General features: G+C 62.5%; 1 protein-coding gene across 4 annotated transcripts in view; it reads left to right on the plus strand.

Moving 5' to 3' along the window:
• SPNS2 (sphingolipid transporter 2) overlaps positions 1-20,175 on the plus strand; it is a 30,277-nt gene that overhangs the window by 4,640 nt on the left and 5,462 nt on the right. Inside the window, exons 3-7 of one of the 4 annotated variants that reach the window (XM_032431768.1) lie at positions 4,956-4,975; positions 7,453-7,518; positions 15,746-15,882; positions 19,493-19,644; positions 19,819-19,885. In XM_032431768.1, the coding sequence (XP_032287659.1) occupies positions 4,956-4,975; positions 7,453-7,518; positions 15,746-15,882; positions 19,493-19,644; positions 19,819-19,885 (442 nt within the window). Of the gene's footprint in view, positions 1-4,955; positions 4,976-7,452; positions 7,519-12,147; positions 13,056-15,745; positions 15,883-19,492; positions 19,645-19,818; positions 19,886-20,175 lie in introns of those variants that run through there. The other 3 variants (XM_032431765.1, XM_032431766.1, XM_032431767.1) reach the window with 3 other exon arrangements.

Consider the following 20,175-nt stretch of genomic DNA (forward strand, 5'->3'; position numbering starts at 1 on the left):
GGCCAGCAGGCAGGTGAGCGGCCGGGCCGGCCTGGAGTGCCAGCGCCCAGCTCCTTAGGCACCTTCCGGCTGAGCTCTTGGCCCGTCAGAGGACATGTCTTGAAACGCACTACTTGATCGGGGACCCAGGGCGTTACCGGCCAGCTCGTGCCTTGGTTTCCCACTTTGTGACAGGCAGGAGGACCGACCGGTCAGAGAGGAGGGCCTCCTGTCCTTCCCCAGACAGGAAGTGGCTTTTGTTTCTGCCTGGGTGTGGGGGCCTGAAGTCCTGCCACCGCCCAGGGGCTGAGAGGGAGGGAGACCGAGAGAGGGGGGCTTGGTCCGCAGGCTCCTGTGGGGCCCCGGCTGCTTCCTGGTCTTGGCTGTGCTGTAACCGCCATGTCACCTGAGGCAGAGTCTGAGCCTCCCTGAGCCCTGAATGCACAATCGATGATTCTCTTCCCCCCTCTCTGTGGTCAGGATCTTGCTCCCGCGGGTCGTGTGTGGCACGTGGGCCTGCTGCGCGCACCCCCCCCAGCTCTGCCTGCACCCTGCTTCCCCGGGACAACCAGGCCACTTCCCCAGTGGCTGCAAGCAGCCCAGCTCAGTCTCCCCTGGTGGGTCTCAGGGGTGCCTTGCCCTCCTTCCAGAAGGCTTCCCCAGCTCTGTGGGCTGAGCCCAACTCCCAACCACATCCTTCAGCACACCTGCCCCATTGTGAGGGGCTGAGCCTAGTCATCTGCGTGGCCCCGTAGGCATGGGGGGCTGGCCCAGGCGGGGCCCTTGTTGAGCAGCTGAGTGGCGGGGTCGGCTTGACCCGGTCCTGCCTGACCCCCGCCCATCCTTCCGGGCTGAGGGATCCTGGTAGGTTGGGATGACCCTGCTAAGGCCCAGGCCCTGTTGCTGGGGCCAGTGCTGCCCCTCTGTCCCCACCACAGCACACAGTGGGCTGTGGGCCCTGCACCTCTGGGAGGGACAGGGCGAACGTGGTCAGGAGGGGCCCCGTCTCCCCGCCCCCACGTGGGGCAGAATGGCTTCTTGGGTCTCCCCGCAGGCTGATCCCAGGCCTCTCCTGACGGCCGGGACGCTGGTGAAAGCAGTCCCTGGGGGAGTTGGGTGAAGGGCAGAGGTGTGTATGTTGGAGCAAGAAGTGAGCAGGAAGGAGGCACTAGCCAGAACCTGGAGGCTGGGAGGGCTCCCCAGTAGGCGTCCCTGACGGCCGTGGAGACCGGGCTAGGGTCCATGCCCTGCAGACGGCTAGCTCCATGTGCTCGTCACGGTCCCTTCACCGTCAAGCACGGATTTGCCAGACAGGGTCCCGGGAAGCAAGGAGCACAATCGGGCTTAGTAGACTGTCCAGGGCTGTGCCTGGGAGGGGTGCTGTTACTCGGTCACTCACTGTTTCTAGCGGTCATGTGGGCAGTTGGTGTGGAGGTGGACAGGGGCTGGTTCCAGCCTCTTTTCTGTGGTCTGTTGGGTGAGGTGGGGAACACAGGCCCCTCTTGCCTGGCTCTGCGGCCTCTACCCCATGTCACCTTCTGAATCTCCATCTGCCGTCTGAGAGGTGGGAGCGGCCGTGGGTCTCGGCTGCAGAGGCAGCTCATGGGGAGAGAGCCGCCCCGAGGCTTTATCTCTCCCCAACGCCCCGGCCTCATCCTAGGTCTGCGGGTCAGGATAAGGGTGGCCCCGGTGGTCTTGGGGGAGTCTCTGAGCCCGGCCAGGGCCGGGGGGGCGGCGCGTCAGAGAAGGAGTGGCTGTGCAGAGCCCCTAAATTACTAAGGCCAAGTCCGGTTCCAGGAAAGCTGGCCCCAAATGATAGACTAGAACCACGGGACAGAGGCCAGGCTGCCTGTCCCCGCCCACTCTGGGCACGGAGACTTGGTGGGAGCGGGGAGGGCTCTGAGCCCTGGGGGTCTGGGCTGGGGGGGGCTCCTTTCTAGGACCTGCAGAGAGGGAGAGGTGCTCCAGCTGCAGTGTTATTTAGGGGCACACACTTGGATTCTGGGTCCTCTAGGAAGGAGGTGGGCGTCTCTGAGGGGCTGAGGCTCTGGGGCTGGGGGCCTCAGCCTCACGATCCCTGTAGAGATGACCACCAAGCTGTTCTGACATTAATGGCCCAGATTTGTCAGGCGATGTGGGGGTAGGAGGGCCGGTGTATGTAGGTGTATGTATGACAAATGTGAAGGAGATTTAGGGTGGATGCGGCAGGGGTGTATGGGGGTCCTAGGGAGCTGTCTGATGGGCAGTCTGAGGCTCAGAGCAGGGACCAGATGCTCCCAGAGGTCACTCAGCTTCTCCCCAGGGGATGGGGGCAGGATGTTGTGGCCCCACGGAAGCTCTGGGGCAGGTTAGAAGTGAGTGTGTGTGAAATCTGGTCCTGGCTCAGGGACTGCCTTGGCCGGTCCCCTCGGGCTGGTGGGGGGGTGGTGCCCGCAGGGCCAGCCTGTGGCTTGCAGCCCTAACCATCCAGAGCCAGGTCAGCAGAGCCAGGCCCTCCGGCTCCTGTAATTACCGGGGCGGGAGCTGTGGCTGAGTGTTGGAGCAGGGGTGATTCCTCCGGAGCAGGCCAGCTCTGAGGCCTCCACGGAGGACCCAGTCCGTCTGAGACGGACCAGCCAATGGCAGGCATGGCCCATCCCTTCACGTCCCTAGGCCCATCTTTCCAGCCGTCTGCCCCATTTTGGAGAAAAGAAGAGTGAGGGGGCAGTTTGCCCTGTTCTCTGGTCATGGCCTGGGGCTCCTGCCCCACGAGTTAGCGATCCCTGATGACATTTAGAACATTTACTGACGACCTACTATGTGCCCCGCAATGTTCTAAGCACTTTCTATAGATTAACCCATTTAAACTCCACAACCATATGAAGCAGATCTTAAAGTTAAGACCCGTCGCAGAGGAGGATAGGGACACAGAAGGTTAAGTAACGTGCCTAAGGTCACGTAGCAGGTGAGTGGGATGTGGACACAAGGTTTGAACCCAGACGGCTGGCCTCTGGAGGCCATGCTCTTGGGAGTTCAGCTAAGTTGGCTCCGAAAGGCGGGGTGAATGCAGGGTGACGATACCTGTGTTTGGGGGCGTGCCGGCCCTGGCTGACAAGGCAGGAAGAGAGCTCGGGTCACGTCGTCCCAGCCTTGCATCTGAGGCTGGTCTGGGCCAGGGGCTCCCAAGGTCAGGGTGATCTCCTCTTCTACCTTGGCCTTGGTGAGACCTCCCTGATAGCGGGTCAGGATCTGGACCTGGCTTCCCTGCGGTCTACTGGGGAGCCGGCAGGGATGGGGTGGGGTGACACCACGAATATCCGTGACCAGCCAGCTCTCGAGGTTACAGACACCTCCTCAAGAGCTGCGGGGGAGGGAGTCGGGGGGCGCTCTGGGAGACGTGACCTTGGGTCTGGGCCCTGGATACAGGTGGAGGGGGCCCCCCAGGAAGGGGGCCTGGCTGTCGTCAAGGCTCAGAGGCCTGCAGGCTGTGACGCGCATGTCCCAGGGGCCTTGGACCGGCCAGGCCAGCGGCTTCGAGTTCGTGAGTCCTGGGGCCTCCCCTCTGGACAGGTGGTTGTGCAGACCTGGGTCATGGGGGCCTCCCACACTGGAAGTCTGGGCGTCGTTGGGCTGGCAGGAGACAGTCGTCACCCTCAGGGAGCTAATCCAGGTAGCACTGGGGTTGGTAGTGTTACTGATCCTGGGGTCGGGCCAGTGAGTTTTGAAGAACTCACGGTGAGTCTGAGTTCTCGCCACAGTTGACAGCTGCTGGGCCACGGCAACAGCTCCTTGAGCCCAGAGCCTGGGCCTCGGGGACGGGATAATGCGCGAGGGCTGTGGGAGGAGGCTGGTGTGGAAGAAGGGGGACTTTCTGGGACCCGCTCATGGGGCTGCAGGAGCGAGGGGGCTGTGGGCTGGGGAGCACCACGGGGCCGCTCTGGGAATGGGGAGGAGGCATGGGGCTGAGCCTCCGGGAGGGCTGGTTTTAGGGGAGTGAATGGAGGGGAGGACACTGAGTTGGGGGGGCTCTTTCACAAACTTCAGCTGTGAAGGCAGGAGAGAAAATGAGGGGCTGGCAGAGGGGGGAGGTCAGGACTGTTGTCACCACCGGGATGAGAGAGGGGTGCACACGTGTGTGGGGCTGATGTGCAGGGGGCAGAAGTGAGGCCCAGGCCAGGGGTGCCCCAGGACAGAGTCCCCAAGAGGCAGGAGGGACAGTTGGCCTTGGACAAGAGGCGAGACCCCGGGGGCTTGGGAGGGGTGTAACTGGGAGTCAGCGCTTCTGCTGCTCCAGAACGTTTTCTTGGGTCAGGGAGGAGGCCCCTGTGGGGATGACCCTGGCCGTAGATCGGGAGAGGCCGGCCCGGCAACCATGGCCGTGGGGTGGCTGGGGGCCCCACCTTGCACGCCCCAGGCTGGTGGAGGGCTTGGCCTGGGCTGTCGGAGGCTGCTCCTGGGCGGGAGGCCCGTCCTGTGACCCACCAAACCTCAGCCTCCAGGAAAGAGGCTAAAAATAAGGCTGTGGTGGGAAGAAGGGAGGGGTGTATGGGCCCGAGCCAGGCTGGGGCCCAGAGGAAAATCCGAGACGACTGGCGAGCCACTGTGACACATGATTCCCGAGCCAGCGGCCAGTGGATCCCGCCTGCCTGTGGCCGTGGCCCCTTCCTGGCTGCTCGGGGGGAGAACAGCCCCTTACAGCTTCAGTGAGGCCCTGTTCCCAGGGAAGGTTCTTCCTGGATCCCAGGCTGCGGACACAAGCCTGGACTCTGGGGTGCTGGGGTCCTTTGTCTTGGGGTCTGGCCTGCCCAGAGTTCCCAGGACGTGCATCTGGATGTGAAGTGTCCTCCCCCTCCCGGGAGCTGTGTGTATCAGGGGAGGCAAGCCCTGGGCCTTGGGGAGCTGCCGGGGCGGAGCATGGCCGTTGGGGGGGCTAGGCTGTGTCTCGGCGAAGAAGCAAGAGTGCTCTGATTTGCTGGGGACTCATGCTGTCTTTACAGTGACCATTTTGATGTGGCTGGCTCCCCCAGAGTGAGCCCGCTGCCCTCCTCCTGGCTGTGCCCGGGGGCCCAGGGGGAGTCCTGCCCTCCTGCTGCCGCCCAGCTGCACACCTAACATGTGACATCTCTGCTCTGGGTTCTGCAGGTGACCTGCCGCCACCCAGCTCTGCAGTGGCCCCTGCGCGTCCCCGCGCCCACCCGTCTCTGTCCACAAGCGTCCGCTGTGGGCTGGCTGGGCGCCGGGCCCTGGGCTGGGGGGGTGACAAGAGCGAGGGACATGCAGAGGCAGAAGAACATATTTGGTTTCCAGTCTCCTCTCAGACCCTTACGTGCTGTGTGACACATGGGACACGTAACGTGGGGCCGAAAATCCTAGGCAGGAGCAGGATAGAAGGAGCATCTGCAGAGCCTCCCACGGTACTTGGACCTTAGCAGCGACCACAAGCGGTGGCTCTTAGCTCGTAGCCCCGGTGGACCCAAGGAGCACGTATCCATGTCCCTACACGTCTTCCCTGTCGAACTCGCTAATCCTAGGGTGACGAGTGCTAAAGAATGGACAGGGGAGCGTGGGGCCACCTGACTTACTGAGGGTGATGGGAGGGGAGAAACCAGGAAGACTTCCCAGAAGAGGAGGCGCCTGAACTAGTCTTGAAGGAGTGGCCACAATAGCCCACAGGGTAGATGGGGACGGGTGGGCAGTCGGGGGGCCGTGAATAGTCTGGGTGGCTGGAGCATGGCATGGGGGGCTGGTGGCGGGGTTGGGGGGGCTGGACCTGAAGCCTGTGGCCTGGTGAAGGCTGGGGTCCTCATCTGAGGCTGACGGCGTGAGAGAGGGTGGGGAACGCAGGCCCCTGCTCAGAAGTAGGAGCGAGCGGGTTGGGGCTAGGAGGGGAGTGCAGGTGGTTCCCCAAGGTTGGGCCCACTCGGTGGCCCAGGACAGGCCCCTGGCTTCCGCCTTCGGGGCATGGCCTCAGCCCGCCTCGGTTATTAAGTCATTAACTGGGCCTCACACAGCCTCTTCATTATGGGTAATTATGGTAAATGCTCGGCATTCACAAGGAGGAGGCCAGTGTCTCCCTGCTGTCAGGCCTCATCCCAGGGAAAGGCTCTCAGGACAGCCGCCCACGGGAGCCTCCCGCAGGCCTGGGGGTGCCACTCTGCCCACTTTCCTGCTCTATGACTTGGGGCGTGTGGCTTAACCCCTCGTGCCTCAGTTTCCCTGTCTGTCCAGGGGGGAATAGTCCCGGCCTCATGGGGTCACGTGGGGCTCGAACCAGGAAAGCAGTTACGGCTGAGAGATGTGCACCGTCTTCATCCTCGTCACTATCATCATGATGAGCTCTGGGGATCCCCCGAAGGCAGGCCTGGTCCCTTCCTCGGTCCCCTGCATGGGGGGCGTCCGGGGCAGCCTGCCCCGTCCCCTCCTCCTTTTTCCCCTCTCCCTTCTCTGTACACATGTGCAGGGGTCCGGGGGGACCTAGCCCCCTGCTGTCCTCAGAGATAAGCCGAGGTGGGGGCCCCTGGGGCCTGCAGGGCTGGGGGCTTGCTCAGGAGCCTGGTTGAGCTCTGGGAGAGGGGAGGGGCGTCCAGGGGGTTGCTGGCCCCCATGCGGCCATGGCTCTGTCTGCCCACGGTTGTTGCTGACTTCTAGTTCTTCTGGTTGCCCTCCCGCTCCGCCTCTCCCCCCCCACCCCCCGACATGCCAAGTCCTAATGGGAGAGCAGAGATGGCCAGGACTTGGGAGAAGGGCAGGCATGGCCTCAGGGGTCCCCTTCCCCCCGAAGAAGCCTGGAGCCCTGCCTGCTTCCTTCTGCACCTCTGCTCTGGTATCAGAAAATTGGGGGTCCTGGTGATAACCCCGAGGACAGCTGGGTGGGCGTGTGCACGTGCAGGTGAGCAGGTGTGAGCCCTGCCTGGGACCTCTCTGCCCGCTCCCCGGCTGGAAGGCCTCTTGGCAGCTCTCAGGGGCTTTGTGGCCTCTCCGAGGGCAGGACCCAAGCTGTGGTGGGGCCGCAGGTGGGCAAAAGTTCCAGGCTGGCCGGTGGGAGGTTTGGCTACCTCACGGAGCCAGGTGACCCCAGAGGAGCCCTGCCCCTGTGTGCCTCAGGCCCCTGCAGTGGCCGAGTGAGGGGGTGGGAGCCTGTCCTGGGAGTGAGCACGGGAGCCCCGTGGGGGCAGCATGGCAGCTCAGGCTGCCAAGTCCCTGGTGGCCTGGCAAACTGGGCAGAGTGGCGTCCTGTAGACGGGGCCAGGTTGGGCCCTGCCAGGGGGACCGAGGGCCGGGCTTGGCTTGGGGGTCTCCTAGGCGGGCTGGGGGGACAGGGGAGGCCCAGTGTCACACATAAGCACCCTCTGTCTTCCCCTCAGGCGTCCTTCTGGACATCCAGCAGCACTTTGGGGTCAAGGACCGAGGCGCCGGCTTGGGGGTCTCCTAGGCGGGCTGGGGGGACAGGGGAGGCCCGGCGTCACACATAAGCACCCTCTGTCTTCCCCTCAGGCGTCCTTCTGGACATCCAGCAGCACTTTGGGGTCAAGGACCGAGGCGCCGGCTTGCTGCAGTCAGGTGAGGCCCCCCATCCCTGCCAGGACCCCAGGTCCCTTCCCTGCTGGTCTCCTCCTGACTCGGTGAGGCCCCCCACCCCTGCCAGGCCCCTTGCCTGCTGGTCTCCTCCTGACTCACCGGGAAGGCCCGGAACGAACGTGTACTTTCTTAGACGGCAGCCTGAGGGGGCAGCGGGAGGTGACAGGAGTGTGGCCACGGCCCTAGAGGTGACCCTTCTTTTTGGGTCCTGGGGCCTCATCAGGACCCGCAGGTCCAGGTCCCACCCTGAGGCTGGTGGAGGGAGCTCCGTAGGTTGCTGTGCTAGACGGAGTCAGGGGGCCTTGGTGACCCTGTCTCCGCACCCCCCACCCCGGCCAAAGCTTCCATCGCCACCAGGCTGGGGACCCTCTCCTAGATGTCAAAGCAGGAAATCCCCTTGGTCCCCGGGCAGGGGCCTGAGAGCCTGGGTCCTCTGCCCCCTGGGCTGGGGCAGTGTGGCGGGCCGTGAGCAGTCATCCCTGCCTATCTGCCCCGTGCGGCAGGCCCATGCCTTCTTGGTCCCTGCCCGACCCACTCCGTGGCCCCAAGCTTGCTGTGTGGCCGAGGGCCTGGTTCCTTTGGCTCTGATTCTCTTTGGCCCTGGAGTCCATTTGTTGTGAGGCCTGGTCGGACGTGTGGGAGGAAGTCCATGGTCTGCATTCCAGTGTGTGAACCCCTTCCCCGGCCTGGGCTCCCCGGGGAGGGAGGGTGGAGGGAGCTGGCTCTGTCCAGGGACCTGCCTGACCTGTCTAGGCAGCATTCCAGGGAGGGCTGCGCCAGGCCTCTGCGGCCTCCGTGAGCTCCTAGAGCACCGCGGCTCAGCCTGGCCCTGCAGCCTGTGCCCGTCCCCAGGTGGGGTCTTTGGGGCTCAGAGAGAGGGTATGCGAGTTTCAGGGCTCAGCCCCAACAGACAGTTGAGTGAGCTGGGACAGGGGCAGGGCCGTGTGGTCCAGCACCCGCAGGGTGACCAGTCCCTGCCTCTGCCCACATCACTCCACCCAGGACAGGAGCCCAGACCTGTCCCCGGGCCCTTCCCCCCTTGCAGGGCCTCCTTGCTGGGCCAGAGCCAGGCAGCCTGCCCCAGGACAGGTGCCTCCAGCCTCCTGGGCTCTGAGCACAAGGTAACTGCCACTCAGCCTGGAAGAGAGCATTTCAGCCAGATGTAGCATGGGGTGGGGGTGGGGGGGTGGCAGGAGAGAGCCCAGCTTTCCAGCCCCCTCCCTCCGTGGCCCCTGAGTCCCTGGGGACCCAGCCGAGTCTCATCCCCTCCTGGCCTTGCCGCCTGACAGGGAGCCAGGATCTGCCCCAGCTTCCTCCACTCAATCCCACCAGTGGGGTCAGGGCCGGCGCAGCTCCCGGGGAGGGGTGGGAGGTGGTGAGGCTCCCAGGGCTTCTGTCCACAGCCACCTTCCTGGCTGAGAGAGAGACGTCACAGCGGCCTCGGCTGACCCCTGGTGACCTGGCTGGAGGTGGACAAAAGAGCCAGCAGCATGCTCCTCTCTGGGTCTTCCTCCCAGGAGCTTCCTTTGCAGCTTTCCTTCCCAGACGAAGGGGCAGAGGTTGAGGGAGGAGTGATGACTTGCGGGCCTGGGATGGGAACCTGTGTATGCTATCTTCTTGGCTGGGGGGGGGGGGGGGGCACACAGGCAGCCACTGGCTTGGAGAGGCCTGTCCCAGGTGTCTGAGCTTCTGGTGTCTCTGTCTTCAGGGTGGCTGCCTCTGGGCCGTGGTATCTCAGAGTCCCTTACCCCACGGCCTTCACCCTACAACCCACCCCCCGTGCAGCCGGGCTGCCACCGGGGCCCAGAAGCTAGGCCAGCTAGATCAGGATGTGACTCAGTGGGCAACCAGGCAGATCAGCTAATTGGCCTGGGCCCCAGGCACCTGTCTCTTCCCCAAGCCCTTGATAAGGTCGGAGCCGGGTGGAGGGCGCCAGCCAGGTGCTGCGGTTTGCTCAGATCAAAGGACGAGGCTGAGAGCCGGGTTTTCTGCTCATCTGTGGGCACCAGGGGCTGCTGTGCCTGGAGACGGGGTGGGGTAGGGGGGCTGAGGGTCAGGCCTGGGCCTGCCCCTGCTGTTTCTCCTGGGACCAGATCTTGAGAGCTGGCTTGGGAAGAGCCTGCCTTCGGCAATCCCCTAGCAGATCTCGGCCAGCTCGGAGCTGGGCCCGGAGTCCCTGCAGAAGCCGAGCTCAGCCTCTGTGATTACGGCTCTTGCTGTCTTGGGAAACCAGGAGCCTCCAGAGCCTACACCCGAAGGGGTAGCTGCTGCTGAGCCCACTGCTGGCCAGGCCCTGGGCTGGGCTCTGGCACAGGCTCCGTCCCCACATTCCAGTATGTTCCCTCTATCAGTGGAATGGAAAACGTGTCCAGTCACCACCAGGCACGGGGCACCGTGGGGGCCTGGGGGGGTGCTCTGCCTGGCGGCAGGTGGGTAAGACTTCCCCGAGGAGGGGACATTGGAGTGGGGCTTTGAAGGATGAGTTAGAGTTTGTTCGGGGTATAGGACGTCCAGTCACCCTCCTTCTCCCACTCCGAGCTGGAGAAAATATGCCAAGAAAACATTTAAATTACATAGCTGAGCTTGAAAGCTCAAGCTAGCAGGGGAATTCCCAGGTGCCAGAAGCAGAGAATTAAACCGAAAAACAGGAGTGGGCGCCAGTATTAAAGCCAAGTGTTGCAGAGAGCCTGGGGACCAGTATCTGTCATAGGAGCTTGTTACGGTATTTTTAGTGTAAACACTTTTACGATGAGAAATTTTAAATACACAGAAAGAGTAGAGAGAGCGGCACGATGAATCTCCACAGAGCTGTCGCCCACTCGGGCCCAGTGTCCAGGCTCCGGGGTTTCTTTGCTCTGAGGATGGGCCTGTGCAGCCTCGGCTTCCAGCGTCACATGGGTGACTTGGTTTCCCCCCAGAGCCCAGGGCTGTGCCCCCAGGGCCAGTGGCAGTTTCTCTGTCTCTGAAGGGACATGTCCATCTGGCTCGGGCTCTCTGCAGAGAGCTGGAGGGTTTCCGGGCCCTTCCACACGAGGGACCCCGCAGAGGCCGATCTAGGGCTGCTCCTCGGGGAAGCCTTCATGATCCGGGGCCTGCGTGGGACACAGATAACGGTGCCTACTGAGGACAAACTCAAACGGAAAATGAGCAGAGCCCACAAGGAGGAGGCCAGCCGGCGCTGGAGAATGGGGAAACCGGTCCCTGATCTGCCTTTAGGGCTTCAGTGCTATGTGAGCTTAGTTTCCAGAGTTCCACAGGAAGCATAGCACTTACAAGACGGGAAGAGCACCTTAGTGAACAAGAGCGGGGGAGACGCTTCAGAGACCTCAGTTCAAGATTCTGGAAGTGAAACGTGTAAGCACTGAAATTTAACAATGTGACAATTAGACCCAGTCGAAGAGAAAATTAGTAAATCAGAAGATGGGTCTGGGGAAAGCAGCAGGTCCAGGGAAGGGGAGGGAGAGTGAAGGCTCCGGTGAGTGGAGTGTGGGGAGAGCCGAGGGCAGGGGGCAGGGTCGCGCTGCAAAAGGCACCTGGCTTTCGTCTTGGGATAGTGGGGAGCCAGAGAAGGCTTTGGGGCAGGCAGTCCCTGTTGGATGTATGCATCAGGATGTTCTCTCTGGGGCGGAGCGTGGGGGTGGATGGGAGAGGGGAGGCAGCTCGGGGCTGTGGTTGGAGTGGTCACGAGGATGTTCCAGGTTGGGGATGGGGGCAGAGTGGGGACAGAGGAAGAGCCAGCTCAGACTGAAACCAGACGGCAGCTCTGCTTTGAGGCCGTCTCCTTCTGGCCTTGCTCCCTCCCCACTTCGTCCAGCAAGGCCGTAGCTGGGCCACCCCTGGGGCTGTACCCCCGGGACTGTTCTGTCCCACGGAGGCCTAAGAACCCATCGCCCCGGGGCCTGAGGGGCCAGCCCAGGGCTTCCATCCTGAGCGGTGGGTGAGGTGGCCGGGCTGCCCTGGGTCCTCCCCGTCGTTCGGCTGCCTGGGCGTCCATCCTCCACGTCCTGTGGGCAGAGCATGCCTGAGTAACCCTCCCTGCCCACAGGGGATGGAGGATGGCAAGTCTCCCCAAATAACAGTTTGGCCAGATTTGGACTTTGTAAAAATAGCCCTGGTTCAGCTCAGGCTGAGGTCGGGGCTGGACCTGAGCTCCAAGGCCACTGTGGGGGAGCCCAGGGGTCCCCCAGCTCAGACCTCAGCCGCTCCATCTCCAGGACCATCTTCCGGGGTTTGACAGGGCCAAGTGCGCCCCAGGAGGGGCTCGGCAGCCCCACAGGTGGGGTCGGAGGGGCTCAGAGTCCTCAGCGGGGTGGTCCTGGGCTGCTGGATGCGGGCCGCTCTGCAGGTCCACGGAGAAGGTCGTCAGCCAGCATGCTGCCCCTGGGGCTCAGGAGCCTGGGCAGCCCCTTACCGCCCTCTCCCCAGCCCTGTGGGGCGGGGGCACCACCCATCCCACAGAGAGGCTCTGAGGCCCTGCCCCCTCTGCCCTGGCTCCCTGCCTGCCGGCCCCATTGTCCCCGTCCTGCGGGGTCAGCACACGTGAGCTGCCGAGGGCTTCCCCACACCCGGACCACAGGATGTGCTCGTGTGGGAACTGCTGGGAAAGCCGCCCCTACCGAGATCAGGGTGGGGCCGCCCGGCTGCCCAGAAAGCTCTGCTCCGACAAAGACTGCAGGGCTGGGGTGGGGGGCAGGGGAAGCTTCTAGCCGGGCTGTGTTTATTTCCAGCCGGGTGGCCGCTGACCACGTAAGCCTCTGCGCCCCCACCAGGTAGCAGGTCCTCTGCCCTTCCTTCTGCCGGGAACGGGTTTCCTTCTCTCCTTGCCCTGATCTTGTTCGGGCCCCCATGCTGGCCTGTGACGTCCTGAGGGCCCGGGCAGGTCTCCTCTCTTGTCTGCCCCGAGCAGAGGGGAGGGTTGCACAGACTGATTGATCGCTGTCCCTCCTGACCCTTGACACCCTTGTCCCCGAGGGTCCAGGGTCAGGATGGTCGCTGTGTCCTTTTGGGCGAGTTCCTCCCCCTGTCAGTGGCCCAGCTCTAAAATGGGATGACGTGGTGGAGTTCAGCTGGGGCCAGGCAGTGAGGACAGGGTGCGCCTGCTCTCACAGGAGCCTTACCTGCGGTCCTGGGCGCCTGTTCTCTACATGGGCCGGTGGAGAGCCAGGGGTCAGCTCTGCTGTGGGCAGCGGGTGGGGGTGGCCTGGGGCGGCTCTCCCCTTGGGCCCATCCACACTCTCCTTGAAGGGGGAGAGTGGACATGCCGTGGTTGTCCACGGGCTCTTCCAGCGCCTTCCCCTGCTCTGGCCTGGCCCACCTTCCTACTGTCCCCCTTCCCCTCGCCGCGGTCTGTAGTGTGATTTAGAGCGAGGACCCTGGAGTTAGACAAATGGGGTTTAACCTCTGGCTCGGCCACCCAACGAGCTGTGTGACATCACTCCTTTCAGCCTCTGTACCCTCCTGTGGGATGAAGAGAATAGTGAGGTGCTTAGGTCCAGGGCGTGTGCTTGGACCCGCGGTCGGTAAGTGTTCCGTAACGACAACTGAGGTTCTTGGTAACAGTAAGCTCCTTCCCGCCTAACCTTCACGTGGTATTGCTTATAAGACGTGTGATTTATAGTTTAGTGTATAGTCTTGATCTTAAGTATGATCATCCTGGTAAACTCCTATGCATCCTTCAGTACCCCGCTCTGATATCACCACCTCCATGAAGCCTCTCTCCACTCTGCTTGGCCCTCCTTGCTGGTTTCCAAACTGGCCAACCCATGGACTGGGGTCACTCTCACTCTGATTTTTTCTGCCTACTCCCCCCAACCCCCAGCACAGACAGGCACAGAGGGAACAAGTCTTTCTCCTGTAAGTCCTGACAAGGCCCACCTCCTGGTCTGATCTCAGGCAGGCCCAGCAGGAAAATTCCTTTTCTAGATATGAGGAAGTAATTTCTGTGTTGACTGATCTAAACAAGGGCCCAGTGTTGACCGAGGCTGCGGGCTCGGGCGGGGCCTGGCATCAAGCACCTTCGGTGCTATCTTATCCCGCACTCCGAGCAACCCCGGAGTTGCTATTTTTATCTTCATTTTACAGACGAGGAGGCGATTGTTAGATTTTCAGGAACGGTGTGAGCTGGCTGTTGCCCACAAGCATTACCAAACACTGGATTATGTGAACTCATGAACATCTTACACTCAAAACCAAGGGAGTAAATACTGAAAACTCGTCCCCCCAGCACCTCACGGCGTCTGGCGATCAAAGGGTAAAAGGCTGTTCGCGGCCCTTGCACCTGTTCGGCGGAGGGACGCGTGTGCACGGCGCTGTGTGACCACACGCCTCCTCCTGACTCTGGTGGCCTGAGGTCAGCGCGGGGGGCATCTTCACGCCATCTGGCAAACCCCACCCATCGGGGCCCCCACCCCTGCTTTTTTGGAGAGCCGGTTGTTAAACATCAGCACAGCACTGAACGGAGGGATAGAGAGGTGGTGACCTGCGCAGGGTCACCCAGCTGGGGAAGAGAGCTGACTCTGCGCCCAGGCAGGGCCTCTGGTGCCCAGATCCACGCCCCTCGATGCCGGTTCTGCCCCCAGCAGCCACACGCGCGCCGTCCTGCTCACCAGGACGAGCGGGAGACCGTCACCCTCCTCCAGCCCGGGCCTCTCCCCTCGTTCACCCCGTCCCTCCTTCCCGCCCCCCTTTCTCCTCTTCCCGCCCACGCCTGCCAGAATCAGGTCTGAGGGAGAAGCCAAGCCCATGTGTGCACTCAGCCTGGCGGTCGCAGCCCAGCCAACTGGCCACCTCGTCTGCCCACCCTCGGCCATTGTCTGGCCATCTGCCCGTCAGCTGTGGGACTGCCTTCCAGGGGGACGCATGGGGGAGCTGCCTTGCCCCCTGACCCCTAGGGCCTACCCTGCCTCACTGGGCCTCTTCGCCCCACCTGGGGCCCCAAGGCCCCACCCATCACTGGCATCCCCAGAGTCCTCTGACAAGCCGCCGCTCTCTTGTTCTAGAAGAGCAAAACCAGGTCAGGTTGCCGCCCTGCTCAGCCGCGGAAGCCACGGTCACCACAGTGGGCCAGGAGGCCCTGCCCCATCTGGCCTCCCCACTCCGTCCCTCTGCTCCGGCCACTCTGGCCTCTTTGCTGTCCTTCAGATATGTGAGGCATACTCCTGCCCCAGGGCCTTTGCACTCGCTGTTCTTGCCCCAATATTTGCATGATTTGTTTCCTTACCTCCTCCAGGTCTTTGCTGAAATGTCACCTCCTCTGACCCTTCTGTTTAAAGTTGTAGCCTCTGTGTTGTTCCTCACACACATTTCCTGTCTCCTGTTTCTGCCCTGTTACCCTCCGTGGCACTTGTCACCGTCTGACACACCACAGTTTTCATTTTATCATACGTTTCTTCTGCCCAAGAGGGCAGGAATTTCTGTCTGTTTTGTTGAGCGGACGAATGAGTGGATGAACAAAGACCGTGTTTGCTGAGGTCAGGGAGGCGTTCTGCAGCCTGCTGGGAGCGCGGGTGGGAGACCTGGGGCTTTCCTGTATGACCTTGGGCAGGTCCCTTCCCCTCTCTGACCCTCTTTCCCAAGTGTGGTAAGGAGAGCAGTGTGAGAGGTACAAGGAACAGGGGCTCCGGGGTCAGAGAGGGGATCAAAGCGCCACAGGACTTTTGCCGCCAGCGGGGCCTTGGGCAAGTCTCCTCTCCCCACTTCTGCAAGGTGGGGTGGGGTTGGGAGCATACACACGATGCCAGGTGGTGAGCTCCTGGCACGTGAAATGCTCAACAAATCGATTTTCACTGTTTCACGGGTCTCCCAAGGGCTCGCCCGCTGGACAAGCTGGGCCTTCAGCAAAGTGGGTGGGGCTGTAGGATCGCCCTCCCTTGGGCCCAGGTGCCTCCTCCGCCCCGGCCCCAGCCGAGGTTGTCCCCTGGCCCCTGGGCTCAGGCTGGGCGGTGCGGGCCCCTGGCCCCAGCCGAGGTTGTCCCCTGGCCCCTGGGCTCAGGCTGGGTGGTGCGGGCCCCTGGGCGCAGCCGAGGTTGTCCCCTGGCCCCTGGGCTCAGGCTGGGCGGTGCGGGCCCCTGGGCGCAGCCGAGGTTGTCCCCTGGCCCCTGGGCGCAGCCGAGGTTGTCCCCTGGCCCCTGGGCTCAGGCTGGGCAGTGCGGGCCACTAGGCGCAGCCACAGGGACCCTACCGCCCGTCACACTCTCCCCTTCCTGCACAGTATTCATCTGCAGCTTCATGGTGGCTGCCCCCATCTTTGGCTACCTGGGTGACCGCTTCAACAGGAAAGTGATCCTCAGCTGCGGCATCTTCTTCTGGTCTGCAGTCACCTTCTCCAGCTCCTTCATCCCCCAGCAGGTGAGGCCTGTCGGGCTTCCTCCCCGCACATCCCTCCGCACATCCTGTTCCTTCCAGTGCTGGCTACTCTCACTGACCTGTCTTCGTCCACACTGGGGTTCCATCCTCTTTGCTCGAGCCCCAGACGGCGTCTTCCAAGTGCAGCGGGATGAGGGGTCTCGGGTACTTTTATAAGCTGGCCCTGCAGACAGGGAGGGCCTTCCCCTGTGCTGACCAGAGCCGGGGGGACTTGCAGCCCTGTGTGGCCTCCTCTTTCCGAGCTGCCTCTGATTTGGGGAGAAACAGCAGAACCAGTCCAGTCTAGGAGTCAGGGCCCTCTGGTTCTAGTCCTAGCTCTGCCATCATCTTGCTGTGTGACCCCAGGTGAGTCACTATGCCTCTCTGCGCCTTGCACAGTTTGCTCTTTTCTGGTGTTTTTTTTTTTAAGTAAACTCTGTGCCTAACATGGGGCTTGAACTCATGACCCCGAGGTCAGGAGATGTGTGTTCTATTGACTGAGCCAGCCAGGCACCCTGTACACAGTTTGCTCTTTGTGCAATAACCAGCGAACTGCTCGGGTCAGAGTCCGAGGGCGGCAAGCATCACCTTGACTTAAGGAAGGTGTTTCTCCCTCGGCTTCCACAGTTCTGGGTCTGAATGTCCCGACTCTGTTGTCCGTTCAGTCTTGTGATCTGGAGAGCCTCAGCTTCTGCATCTGTGAAACGGAAAGAATTCTTCTCAGCCTGAAGTTTCCTTGTGCCCAGACCCTGGAACGTGGCAGATTGAACAAATCATAGTTTCTGTTCTTTCTTCCACAAGGGAGACCTGTTGCTTTGAGAGGTAGTGAGTTCCTATCACTAGGAGTGTTCAAGCCGAGGAAGGATGATGTTGTGGTGGTTGCTGTGGAGGGAGACAGAGGAGGAAGAAGACCAGGATCTATCTTCAAGCACTTTCAGCCTTGGGCATAAAGGAGAAGACCCTGTGCCTGTCCTTGGGGGCACCCAGGCTGGGCGTGGGAAGACGGGACGGGAGTCCCCATGCTCACAGCCTTCACAATGTACAAAGTGCTGAGAGTCCTCGCTGAAGAGACAGTAGTCTCTTCAAATCTATGGAGGCAGGGAAGGCTTCCTGGAGGAGGTGACATTTGCGCTGGGAAGGCAGGACAGGGAGGTGAGGCCTTTTGGTGGGTGGGATAGGCAGAGGGAGCAAACCCATGAAAGCAGTAATGGGTCCCCAAATGGGGAGAGTGTTTTGGCCCGAAAGGAAAGCAGGGACCAGGTCATGGAGAGCCTCGAATGCCAGGTTGGAGGGTCTGGTCTTCCTCCTGAGGGCAGGGGTGAGTCAGAGTGACACGGAGCAGGGAGAGGCTGGAGGCAAGGGCAGAGGAACCAGCAGGTTTGGGTACAACCTCACAGAGGAGGATCAGGCCCGGGTGGGCTTCAGGCCACGGTCAAAAATGGGGCCTGGACCAGACGCCTCTGGGGCCCTCTGGGCCTCGCCCTCCCACTGGCCAGGCCCCTGGCCCTCTGACCCTGGGTGCCACTTCCAGAACGGAGCTGCAAGCCCAGGACCACGATGCCAGCAGCTCCGGGGGTGCGGGCGGGCCGGTGGAGGCCGAAAGACGATCCCCCGCCCCCCCCCCATTAGTCTGTGGACTCCCTGCACTCACAGTCCCAGCTCCGCGCGCGTTCTCCTTGGGCCTTGGCAGTGTGATTCTGAAGCTGATTTGGCAGAGGAAATGCCCAGCAACAGCCAAGAACATGGGGAAAATGCCCGTGGAAGGGGCTCGCCCTGTGGGTCCTCACGGAGCGCCGTTCTAACCTGACAGTGGGCTGACCGTGAAGCCCTTCCGCGGGGGCCCGGTGTTGAGCGACAGGTGCGCTGCACGCGGCTCGGGCAGCTTTGCCTGTCCGTCTGGATGAAAGATAAACCGTAGTTCAAAACCAATTCCAGACACATGAAAATGAAGTAAAAAGCAAAGTATAAGAATCTAGAACTATAAATCCGCAAGAAAAAAGCCAAATAACCCGGCAGGAAAGTGGGCAAAGGGTGGTGAACCCAGCAACTGCAGGAGGGGATGGTGCTCGACTCCAGCGCTGGGGAAATTCAAACCGAAACAACGACGAGGTGCCATTTCATACCCATCGGATGGGCCACAGTTAAGAGGGCTGCCGATACCAAGTGTTATCAAAGGTAGTGACTTGGCCGCGGGGCCTCTTTGGAGAGCGAAGTGCCAGGATTCCGCAGAAGCCTCGGTGCGTGCGCCCCAGCCGCCCCCCGCGAGGTGCGCTCCCCAGAGAGGAACCCCAGCCCGTGGACAGGGCGCACGTGTGCCACGGCGTCCGTGATGGTCTCGTAGCAGAAGAGGGGGCATGCGCAGAAGAAACAGGTGCGTTCCTGCTGTGAGACTCTCGGCAGCTGGGGCATGAACTGCATCTACATCGAGCAGCATAAATGGGCTTCCGGAACACGTGAATGAGGGCAAAGCAAGGTGTGGGGCAGAAGGCACAGAATGGTCCCTTTGGGGTGCATGTTTTGAAAGCATGCGGGAGACACAGTGCTGCTCATTGTGGGGCCACGGTGTAAGGGATGCACCATGTAGCGGGTTCCTGGGGGAGGCGTAGGACTGTCCACACGCTCTCATACCAAGGAGAACGAGGAAATTTCTAAGACCTAGCAAACGATGCATTAAGGAATATTGTCATCATTTGGGGAGGGGGCAGGCCTTCCTGAGCAAGATGTGCAATCCAGAGGCCATCAGGGGAAAATCACCAGGCTGGACAGCATCGGATCAGACAGACCCCATGAACAAAGTGGAAGGGAAGATGATGAACGGCGCTCGTCACATATGTCATAAAGGGTCAATACCCACGATACCTAAAAAGCTCATAGAAATCAAGATAAGACAGACAGCTAACAGCAAAGTAGGCAAAGGCAGTGGGCAGCTCAGCCCCAGAGAGAGGGGCTGAGGTGAGGAGGTGGGGGTCACAGAGACGGTGCGAGGCGCAGGGCTGGATGGGCAGTCCGGCTATGCAGGGGGCGGGCCTAGATGGAGACGGGCAGATGGAGAGAGGGAAGCGGGAGACCTGGAGGAGGGCAGCGTGTGGGTGAAGCTGGCCGGATGGGTGGTCAGGGTGGGGCCGGGGAAAGATGACCAGGCTGGGTTCTCAGGCCCTGGGCAGCTGGGGGGATGGAGGGGCCGGGTCCACATCACAGGGGGAGGACCCTTGGCAGCTAGAACAGCCTCACCCTTCCCGGCTCAGCTGGGCTTCGCTCTTTGATGTGTGTGGGGGCGGGGGTCGCAGAGCCCACCAGCTGCCCTGCCCGCTCCTCACGCACACAGGGCCCTCCGTGCTGCCAGGGTCAGCCCGGCTGCCCTGCCTGGGGGCGGGGGCGGGGGGTGGGACGTGCAGCTCCCGAGGTGGGGCCAGAGCCCGGGGAGGAGGTCTTGCCCTTGGGGGGAGGCAGTGGGGACACCGAGGGGTCTGTCTGGGCCACGCCCGCAGCTGTCCACCTGTGGGAATCCCGGCCAGATCCTCTGAGGCCCGGGGTCAGTCCCTGCCGGGCCGTGGGGGCTGGGCAGCGGCGTGGGGGCCGATGGTGAGCCCCGCATTGTGTGCCCGTCCCGCAGCACTTCTGGCTGTTGGTCCTGTCCCGGGGCCTGGTGGGCATTGGTGAGGCCAGCTACTCCACCATCGCGCCCACCATCATAGGTGACCTCTTCACCAAGAACACGCGCACGCTCATGCTCTCGGTCTTCTACTTCGCCATCCCGCTGGGCAGGTGAGGCTCCCCCTGGCTCCCCGCCGATGTCCCACCACCGCCTCTCCCTGAGGTTGGCGTTCTGCGGCCCAAACGCGCGGTGGCCAGCAGGGGGGTGGTGGAGGGTGGCCTGCCTCCCACCCTGGTGAGCAGCCCCTGCGCGCGGCCTGACTCCCTGCGCCGTGTCCTCGGCAGTGGCCTGGGCTACATCACGGGCTCCAGCGTGAAGCAGGCGGCAGGAGACTGGCACTGGGCCCTGCGGGTAAGGACACCCCCGACCAGCCCTTACCCAGGGTCCCCCAGAGACTCAGAACCTCAGCCTCCAGGCCTCTACCTTGGGGGCCTGCACCCCCCGAGATCAGTGTACTGGGGGCACTGGGGAGCCAGACCCGGTCGTCCTGCGGCCTCAGGGGCCTGGTCAGACAGGACGAGGGATGCCCTCCCGCTGTCAGGACGTTCCAGGTCTGCAGTGGTGCGTCCTGTTCCAGCCCGGGCCTGTGCTAGGGGGAGGCCGAGACGCGGCCTCTGCGTGGGGACCCCCGGGGTCTGGAG

Source organism: Phoca vitulina, unplaced genomic scaffold (assembly GCF_004348235.1).
Source record: "Phoca vitulina isolate PV1807 unplaced genomic scaffold, GSC_HSeal_1.0 scaffold47, whole genome shotgun sequence".
NCBI classification, from domain to species: domain Eukaryota; kingdom Metazoa; phylum Chordata; class Mammalia; order Carnivora; family Phocidae; genus Phoca; species Phoca vitulina.